General features: G+C 40.2%; 1 protein-coding gene across 1 annotated transcript in view; it reads right to left on the reverse strand.

Annotated features, from left to right (window-relative positions):
- Positions 1-850: 850 nt before the first annotated feature.
- PSMC2 (proteasome 26S subunit, ATPase 2) overlaps positions 851-10,507 on the reverse strand; it is a 14,708-nt gene continuing 5,051 nt past the window's right edge. Inside the window, exons 4-12 of the mRNA XM_069977888.1 lie at positions 10,384-10,483; positions 7,027-7,158; positions 5,457-5,529; positions 5,123-5,218; positions 4,641-4,805; positions 4,465-4,552; positions 2,233-2,435; positions 1,828-1,924; positions 851-1,186 (exon numbers count right to left, since the gene is read on the reverse strand). Coding sequence (XP_069833989.1) covers positions 1,029-1,186; positions 1,828-1,924; positions 2,233-2,435; positions 4,465-4,552; positions 4,641-4,805; positions 5,123-5,218; positions 5,457-5,529; positions 7,027-7,158; positions 10,384-10,483 — 1,112 coding nt within the window. The 3' untranslated portion in view covers positions 851-1,028. The remainder of the gene's footprint in view (positions 1,187-1,827; positions 1,925-2,232; positions 2,436-4,464; positions 4,553-4,640; positions 4,806-5,122; positions 5,219-5,456; positions 5,530-7,026; positions 7,159-10,383; positions 10,484-10,507) is intronic.

Genomic DNA, 10,507 nt, shown 5'->3' on the forward strand with positions numbered 1-10,507 from the left:
TTAGAGAGGTGCGCAGGGTGAGTATGCTAGAGTCCGATTGTTCTGCATTTGAATACCAGCCATAGGCTGTATCCATGTTTTCTCGGACTCCCTAAGACCGCATCCAACTTCAGCCACCAGTATTCAAATGCCGAAAGATCGGACTCAAGCGTGCTCCAGTTGGGCTCATCTCTAGTTGGCATCATTGAAATTCTTGAATACAAAGGTTTTTTGTTAAACTACCTTTGTCTTTGTGGTGCATTAAAATGGTTCATGTTACATAGGCTGCTTACTAAAATATCTGTTCTAAAGTGAATAATACAGTATTAATGTCTTATTCTCTGTTACATATTTATAATAGAAATTAAGGCAGGAGCTAATAGTCCTCTGGAAGACTTATTTTGTAGAGTTTTTTCTTTTGTAGTTTAAGAGGTTGATGCTTGCTTTAAAGTTTCAACTTTCTACATTACCTGCTCTGGTTCTTAAGGCATCCCACATGACTGTCATGATCTTATAGCACAGTAAAAAGCCTCACTGATCAGCACAGACTCTTCAGAAAAACAGTCCTATTCCAGAAAATAGTAAGCCTATCCAGCTCTACATGCCACAGTTAGTTTAGTCACTCACAAGCAGCCAACCATACATGAAAGTGCTGAAGATGACATTTTAATAAATATTCTAAATATTGTGTTTACTGGAATATTATTTGAACTGTGTGTATGTTATTTGCCAATAGTCTATTTTTCTAGATATATATTTTTCTGTTAAATACTACAAGTGAATTTGCCTTCATAGATGATGATATTGTTTGCTCAGATGACAGATTATGGAAAAATTGTTTCTCAAATCAAAATAAAAATCATTTGGCAACAGTTTTTGTTTGTGTTTTTATTAGTGACAAGTCAAAATGTATGCAATATAAATTGACAATTTTTTTTTAGCTATTTTATTTTGAGCAAATACAGTAACACTTGAAAATGCTAAAGGGAATATCTGCAGTTTTAATTAGGTCACAAATCAGGGTCTGGCAACACACTGTCACAAAAGGTTTAATTGTAGGTCATGTATCTGGGTGTAGCACTGAATTTTGCATATGACTTGATAACCTTGTTTACAGCCTCCAAGAAGTCTTTCTCTGTTGCCACTTTACGACGTGCTCTGATTGCAAACATTCCTGCCTCAGTGCACACACTGCGGATTTCAGCACCTAGGTAGCAAGTAATAATAGTCTTAAATAAAGTGTTGCAGAATATGCTGGTACTATATAAAAAAGGTACATATACACAGTCAAGTCACATTATATTTGTAACTGATGCAGCATTTAGCTCATAAATGAAGTTGCGTGTCGAGGGCTGGCTTAGTGAGTATATAAGGAGTGCCATAGGCTGTCTGCACACATCCTTGATGTTGTTATGGGTAAAAGGGGCAAGTTGCAAGAAGGGATAGTCGCTGGCTTTCTAGAACTGCGCAGTTTGTAAATTGCTGCTGTGATGAAAGTATATTGTGAGTGGACAAATTGCACCACTGCAAAATGTGCAGACAACATGCTACAGTGGAAAAACTCACTGCCAAAATTAAACTGGGGAACTACCAGACATGCCATAAAATAGTTCAACAAACCCTACTGTGTATAGAGCTCTGAAGCTAAAAGATGATCAATGCACCTCTGCAAACAAAGTCGCATTGGCTTAAATTTTCATGGCAGCATCAGGTTTTCTGCTTCATTGAATGAATGGACATTGGCTGTCGAATGCAAAACAGACCACCACCACACAGTTTTGTGCTTGACATATGAAAATATTTAGTGAATACACCTCAATAATAAAATATTGGTAAGAAAAGACTTACCTGTGCTGTTTGGACACAGACGTGCCAGCAGCTCAAATCTAATATCGCGTTCTACACTCATTGACCGGGCATGAATTTTAAATATGTGTGTACGTCCCTTAAAAAGCAAACAAATAAATTGGTTAGGATACAATAAATACCGGGAATTTCATTTAATCTGACAGCTCACAGTCTCATAATTTAGATAATTTCCGCAGGTAAGCTATTGTCATCATGTTATAAAGCAGAATGCGCTGAGAGGATTGATATATGTGTTTATGGGAAAAGATGTAGTATAGTACACAATGAGGAATTTTACTTTGTTACATAATTTTGAATACAGTCAAATTCTGTATTCTGGAATATCAATTTAAGAATGCCAGAGAAAGCTAGGTATACGGTGCCGGAATGTTTTCTTATGTTTACCTCAAGATCAGGTAAACTGAATTCAATCTTTCTGTCCAACCTTCCAGGTCTCATGAGGGCAGGGTCTAAGGTATCTGGCCGGTTTGTGGCCATTAATACTTTAATATTTCCTCTAGGATCAAATCCATCCAGCTGATTAATGAGTTCCAGCATAGTTCTCTGAACCTCATTATCACCCCCAGCTCCATCATCAAAGCGAGCACCTAAGGAGGCAAGGAGACATCACATTCTTAACAGATTCATTACCTGCATTTTTTAAATTTTCATTTGAATCATGCAGCAAAGTGATTCTATGTATTGCTAAAAGAACAGAACACTGATTGAAACATATATCAGGCAGATTTATCAATGTACTGCAGATATTCCACCATAACTTTTTCTGTTAGGGTAACTGTTGTCTGTCAAACAGATTTGATGTTGCTCACATTTTGCTATTCAAAATGGCAGTAGTGACACAAACAATATTGATATACCAGGTAATAGAAGGGGTCCAGCAGCACCAGTAGATCATATATAATAGAGTAGGAGGATGCGCGGGCTCAGGGACCAGTAAGCATAGTGTCTTTTTCAATTTCCACCCACGCCCTGCCTGTAGTGTTTTTTTATTTTTTTATTTTACCCCCAACCGGAATTCCTCTTTAAAGTAAATCTGTCACCTCTTGATCACGTACCAAGACTGGCAGCACCACTGAATGAATAAATATATAAATAGCAATAATAATATTCAAAATATACATTTTCATTATTTTTTTTTTAAGTCAAGGAGGTGGGTAAATGAAGATGACTGACAAGGAGGATGTGAAGCAGTCTACTGCATACTGTTCCCTGTTCATTCTTCTGATCAGCAGCAAGACCCTAAGAGATCAAAACTTTTGACATGGCACAAGATGAAATCTTCTTGGCTTTCAGATGGTAAACTGCATCCTCCCCCTTTCAAATCTGCTCTCAATTCCATAATATATCAGCACAGCATTGCAAGGGCAGCTAGAGCCATTACCCTCTGCCTCTGAGAGGACAGTGTAGTCCTCATCACTATATATCTATTTGGACTGGACATTTTTTTATAGGTCTTGGTAAATTGTTTTGTACTACTGATACTTATTGATTCCAGAAAAATGACATTTTAATGACAGTAAAGCTTTAGAAAGAAAAAAAAAAAAAAAAGACAGATCAAAGCTTTCCACTTTAACTTGTGAAAATACTTATGTTTTTACCATTTACATAGTGCTGCTGGCTCCTCCTGAATGTAATCCCCTTTTTCTGTTCCCCTTTAGCTATTTTCCTGTTCCCCTTTAGCTATCAGCAGCAGTTAACTGCTTAGACCAGGGCTGTTTTTGTTAAGTAACCCCTGCCCTGCTGCTGTTTTCCTTTCCGTTCTGTACCTAGGCAGAAACATATTAAAAAGTCCTATTCTTAGCTCTCCGTGCTGCCCTGGTGTTCTCCCACGCCATCTTTGGTCCCCAGCTGAACGACTGCCTCCATTTTCGAGACGAACTTGCCTGGCAGTGACAGCCCACTCAGCCAATCACTGCCCACAGTGCTGCCCTAAGAGTCAATAACTAACTGAACATATTAAAAAAAAAAAAAAAAAAAACACATTCTGAGCGGAATACCCCTTTATTAGCCCCTACGTGCCATCTATACTGTAAATGATCCCCAGGCACAGTGTCAGTGTGTTCATAGCAGAGAGGTGCACAGTGTCAGTGGCATAGCAGAGAGGTGCAAGTGTTGTCATGCAGTTAATTAAAATTCTTTTGATATTTATGCTTTAAAACTAGGGATGAGTGAACCTCTAGCATGCTCAGGTTTGTGCAAACCAAATGCTCTGCATTTGATTACCGGTGGCTGAAGAAGTTCAATGCAGCCCTATATGTGCCTTTGTCTTAAAACTAAGCCAAAAGTTATACCACACCACTTACAACCTGCTCACATCTGCAAGGTTTCTTGATTTCATAACTCAAAAACAGACACTACTACTGCATTAGGCTCTTTTGGTGTAAAAGCCAACTAATAAATGGTGTAAACTTAGTCTAGAGTCTACAGATTTTTAAACAAGCTGAGCCACCATTATAAATTTGACACATTTTAGACTGTCTAGTCTACAAGTTTACATTTTTTAACAATTAGACTTTCCTAATATGTCCCAAAGTCAGCAAAGTCCTACCAAAACAGTAACAAAGATTTTGGTAGTATGTTATGTTGCAATGGTTACAGGCTACTAGCAATACATACCACCAATAGCATCTATTTCATCAAAGAAAATAAGACAGGCTTTCTTTGTTCTAGCCATCTCAAACAATTCACGAACCATTCGTGCACCCTGAGAAGAAAAAAAAATAATAATTTTGAAAAAAGGTCAGGGAAGTAAAATACAGTAATCACAGTTTGACAGGTAAACAACAACTTACTTCTCCAACATATTTCTGGACCAGTTCTGAGCCAATAACTCTAATGAAGCAGGCATCAGTTCTGTTAGCAACAGCTCGAGCACAAAGAGTTTTTCCTGTACCAGGAGGTCCAAACAGAAGCACTCCTTTTGGGGGCTCAATACCCAGATTAACAAATCGTTCAGGCTGTGGAAAGAAATTTACAACTAATTAAAAGTATGGCTAGACATGTAGATATCTAGATAGGATGTAAATGCAATTTAGCAGCAGGCTTTGTGCATTAATCTGCCTGCAGACTCCTGCAGCATGCCTCCTTATGAATATTCACAATGGCCGAACTGATTCAGCTCAGCGTCGCTGTGTCCCATTCTCGTTCCCCCCACGGCGAACTGGGATGTGAACAGGGACGCAGGGGTACAGAGTTGAATTCTTGGGAGATGGGACAACCACATTAGCAGTTTAGTTAAAACTATGATAACAGATATTACCATATGGGTACTTACATGAAGCAATGGAGTTTCAACAACTTCCCTTAATTTTTCAATCTGTTCTTTGCAGCCTCCTACATCACTATATGTAACATCAGGTTTCTCTTCCACCTATATATATATATATAAAAAATTGTAATAAGAAGGAAAAGATGTCCAGGGCTTTATTTAAATCAGGTATTTTTTTTTCATCAGTTTTCTGCTTTTTACCATTAAGAATGCCATAGCATAGGAAAATTCACCAGACAGATCATAACGGATTTATGATAAATCCAGTAAAATGGAAGTAAAAAAATAGGTGTGAACAGAACCTAATAGCTGTATAATTTATTCAATAAAAACCAGTTACCTGCATCATGGTCACCGTGGGGTCAATTTTTGGAGGCAATGGAATATGGATCTGGTACTTATTTCTGTCCACGCTGTAAATAAAGAATAATACGATTAAATAAAAAGTATCATAAGCCATCTGGCTTATCTACACCCGAACACTACCCTTATTACTAATTAGCAGCACCTTCATCATAGTTTATAAATGTAAACTCCAGCATTAAATGGAATTTGTAATGATGAAGACCCTTAAAGGAGAAGTCAGCCCTCCCCCACCCCGCAGGGAGCACTGCGCTCCCAGTGCTTCCTGTCCCCGGCCGGCATGCAGTGCGGACCGGGAGGCGGTGTGTGGGAGCAGAGAGCAGTGGCTGGCGGCGGGATAGTTAGAAATTGGAAGCTGGGAGGAGAGGGAGCGGCGGAGGGGGCATGATGAAGCCCTTGTGATGAGCAGCTGTGCGGCGGCATAATGGGGATAGCACAGGTACTACTCCCCCATCCTCTGCTCATACTATGAGCAGAGGATGGGAGGAGTAGTACTGTGTATATGTGTCCAGCACCGAGCAGGGAAGGAGGGGGGAGGTAGATGCACAGGCACCTCCCTCCCTCCCTGCTCGGTGCCCTCCAAATGTATACCGCAAGGTATTCCATAAATGTATTTAATCAAAATGTACTGTACATAACATTTTTACATACACATCCATTAATTCAATAGAGCATGGGTCTCCAAACTGTGGCCCTCCAGCTGTTGCAATACTACATTTCCCATCATGCCTGCAGAGCCAAATCCAAAGCTTTAGCTGTCCGGACATGATGGGAGTTGTAGTTTTGCAACAGCCTGATGGCTGCAGTTTGGAGACCCATGCAATAGAGTGTCCAGCAGGAGCGCATTATATATAGAAGTCAATGGTACTCATTGACTTCTATATATAGTGCGTCCCCTGCTGGACACTCCATAGGAATTACACCCTTCGTCGTGATGTCACACTTTCTGAGAGAATGCAAACACTCCATGATCTAATAAATTAAGGGAAAAAGCAGTATATGTGCATTTCCCATAATTAATGTACATTAAAAATTTGTCTAACTTTCCATAAGTAATAACATATTAAAAATACTTTTGGCCGGACTTCTCCTTTAAGGAAGGTCAGGAATTCAAATTAACTGGTTACACATAATGCAGAGCTGCTATGGTAAAAAAAATTCCACATTTGCTCGCACTGTGCAGTTTTCTTTTTCTGACAAATCTCATCTCCCAGAGAAGTTTCTGAATTCTGAACCTGTCACCATCTTTATGGGAAAAGATTCAGTATAACTTGTAACATGTTGCTTAAAATCCCTGCTCATTCTGTGTTAAGGAGTCCACTAAATAGTGTCACTCAATGATAGGATCACTCACTGGACTCCATACCATAGAAACAGAGATATCAATCAATAAATTACAAGGTAGGCTCGGTTCACACTGCGTTTTTGCAGTCCATGTAACACATACATTTTATGGGTGAAAAAAATGCAATTGTGTGCATCTGTTTCTCCATTGACTTCCATTCAAAAAAACAAACAAACAAAAAATAACAAAATAAAACCCTTACCCAACTCTCATTCCCTCCTCTATGTCTGTAGGTGCAACCTGGTCACTCAGGTCTACCACAAACTTTGCAAACTGTTTAACATTGATGATATATTTGGGGTCCTCTGAGTCAGCATTTATTATCTTTGTACATCTGAAATTGTAAAAAGAAACAGTTACAATTTGCATTTGTTTAAAGGGCATCAGTCATTCTGCCAAGGTGGCAGACTAAACGTCAATCTTCCTTGCTAGTCCACAGTCCAGTAAGTTTGCTTGCTTAGTGTTGCTTTCTAATGGCACCAGCGAATACCCATGAGCAAGAAACACCTTTTTGTTAAAGGGGTAGTGCGGCGGTAAAGAATTATTGACAGAATAACACACATTACAAAGTTATACAGGGAGTTAGTATGGGAGCGAAATTCTCACCATCTCTCGCCAACATCGTTATGTCAGTTTTGGAACTTAAATATATATTCTCGGAGGATAATCCCTTCTTTGGATCTATACAATGGATAGGAAGGTACATAGATGATTTGGTTATTATATGGAGAGATGGTGAGAGTTGCTTCCATAACTTTGTGGATTACCTTAATGGCAATGAATTTGGGCTCAAGTTCACTGCACATTTTGGCAATAATGAAATTACCTTTCTGGACGTAAGATTTGTGGCCAATGTCAACCAAGGATGTATAGAGGTACTACCATATAGGAAGGAGTGTGCTGGAAACAGTATCCTTATGGCCACATCTTGCCATCCACCACATGTAGTTAATAACATACCCTATGGTGAATGCCTTAGATTGAAACGTAATTGCAGTAGAGATGATGTTTATATTGCAGAAATGGAAAAACTACAGCAAAGGTTTAGAGAGAGAGGATATAAGCAGGAGTTATTAGATCAGGCAGCATACAAAATCTCTAGGGTAAATAGAGAAGAACTATTGGCCGAACATACTCACACTAGGAGACATTCCAAAAAACGCAATAAACATGGCACTAATGACATAATATTTGTTACATCGTATAGCAAACAGTTCTCACAGATAAGGAACATCATTAACAAACATCTACCACTATTGTGGCAAGATGAGACTTTATACAGTATGACCAAAAATGGAGTCAAGGTCGTATCCAGAAGAGCCCCTACTCTGGGATCGACACTATCTCCATCTTTGCACACAGGAGGCAAAGATCAAGAAAGAACATGGCTGGACATCAAGGGATCTTACAGATGTGGACACCAAAGATGTGTAACATGTTCACATGTTGCGGTGTCTAAGGAGATAAAATCTTGTGTAAATGGGAACGCATATAAGATACATAGCTACATTAACTGCAACACTACATATGTGGAATATGTGGTTATGTGCACACAATGCAACCTGCAGTACGTGGGATGCACATCTACCAGCCTCAAGGCTAGAATACGTAAACATATTTCTGACTGTAGAAATGAGGTAGAAATGAGGTGGTAAATGTCTCATCCCTAACAAAACACTTTAGAGAGGTACATGGGGGCAATGTGCAATATCTTAAAGTTATGGGCATTGAAAAAATGTATCCATCTAAAAGAGGAGGTTCCCTAAGAAGAAAGTTACTCAATAGAGAGTCATTTTGGATCTTTAGGTTAGGGAGCAGATTTCCTGGTGGCTTAAACTCCAGACATGATCTTATTATGACGCCCTCTTCAGCGTCTTCGGCTGCTCAGCCGCGATTGGCTGAGCACAGTTATGCATAACTGTGCTCAGCCAATCGCGGCTGAGCAGCCGATGACGCTGAAGAGGGCAGCCGGCACTCAGGACGCTCGGAGGAATTCGGCCCGGCCGCCCGAAGACGACATCGCAGACTGAAGATCGGAGACAAGTCGGCACGTGACAGGTATGTATAGCGCACCACACTTCCAGGTACATGGGTGGGGGTGGTGGGACACGGGGAAGGGGGCCATTCACAGACATAACATACATTACAAAGTTGTATAACTTTGTAATGTGTGTTATTCTGTCAATAATTCTTTACCGCCGCACTACCCCTTTAATGTCTGATCATGCAGACTTATTGCACAGTCCCCAAACAGCTGCAAAAACACCAATATAGTTCTGACTGCAGGCTGACTCTGGGAAGCTGTCCACTGCGAAGATGAAAAATGAAGAACAAAAGAAAAAAACAAAACACTGTAAAATGTATATAGACTTCCTCACTTAAAAAAAAACTATAACATAGGCAGCTGAAGGAACTGCAGTGTATATGAGCCTCATGCAGCACAAGGAACTTCCCCATAATATGCATGTTACCCACAATACTAATGGCTGCATTATACGTTATTCACATTTACAGCAGCATAAAGAGAAAATGAGGCAGATTTACTGTTGTAAATGCTCCTGATTTCTGGTGCAATTTGTGCCAAACAACTGGTGTACATGCCTGGTACTACATGAACTTTCTAGCACAGGGGAGGTTTTCTATGGGGATTTGCTGACAGAGGTGGCAGCAGGGAGCATCATGTCACTTTAAAGAATACACCACTTTCTGCAGGACATACAGCAGCGGATAAGTACTGGAGGATGAGTGTTTTTTTTTTATGTAACTTACAAATCTGTAAGAATTTCTTGGCACCAGTTGACCTGAAAACATGTTTTTCCTCCGCAGTACCCTTTTGGATGGTCACTGGTTTCAAACATCATCTCTCCGATCGACAGCCTATGTGATTCCTAACATTTTTGTAAATCACTTCATTTACTTCTTACCCTACAAAAACAGCTCTAAAGTCTTGACCACTAGGTGTCTCCCTTCTGTGCAATCTGTTGTCGGCAGAAACATACTAAGCAGGACAGATTACCGGCACTGGGGGTTAGGCATAAGCAGTGCCCTGTGCAGGAGAGGGGCGGCAAGACAGAGAAAGGGCCTGAGCTGTGCGCCTGCAAGTTGTGAGCCTCAAAATGATCTGCACTGTCCAAACAATGTAAAGTCTTCTGTCATCTCAGCAGCAAGGCTTTCCTAAACCCTACGCTTGAGCGCTGCTGTTGTTTCCTCTCTTCTCATATCCTATCCTCACTATCCTCTGGTTAGGCAATCACTGGTATATCAGCAGCTATTTGAAAAGGCCACAGTTCTCATGCAAGCATTGCAGCCTTTTTAATGCTTTTTTGTGCTAGTCCCAGCACTGTACTATTAGTATTGTTGTCCACTTCACATGAATCGGACAATGCAGCCGTTCCTTGCACCACCAGCCTCTTTGACCAGCTGAATAGGAGGGGTGCTGGGTGTGCAAGGTTGGGGTATACATTGCCCTACAGTGTTTAGCAAGGTTAGTCAGGTAATTTCCTTGTGTTGAGGTAATGTACTTACATCTCCACATTATAAACAGATAAGAGATTGGTACCTGGCCACCTGAAGAGGTTGCTCGCTCTGAAGAGTCTGTTTATCTGCAGCCAAATCCCACAGGGCTGGAGGCGCAAGTCCTGTGTCAGACTCCTTAATACCTATCGTAAATTGATATGTGTTAA

This window comes from Dendropsophus ebraccatus, chromosome 1, assembly GCF_027789765.1.
Source record: "Dendropsophus ebraccatus isolate aDenEbr1 chromosome 1, aDenEbr1.pat, whole genome shotgun sequence".
Classification (NCBI taxonomy): domain Eukaryota; kingdom Metazoa; phylum Chordata; class Amphibia; order Anura; family Hylidae; genus Dendropsophus; species Dendropsophus ebraccatus.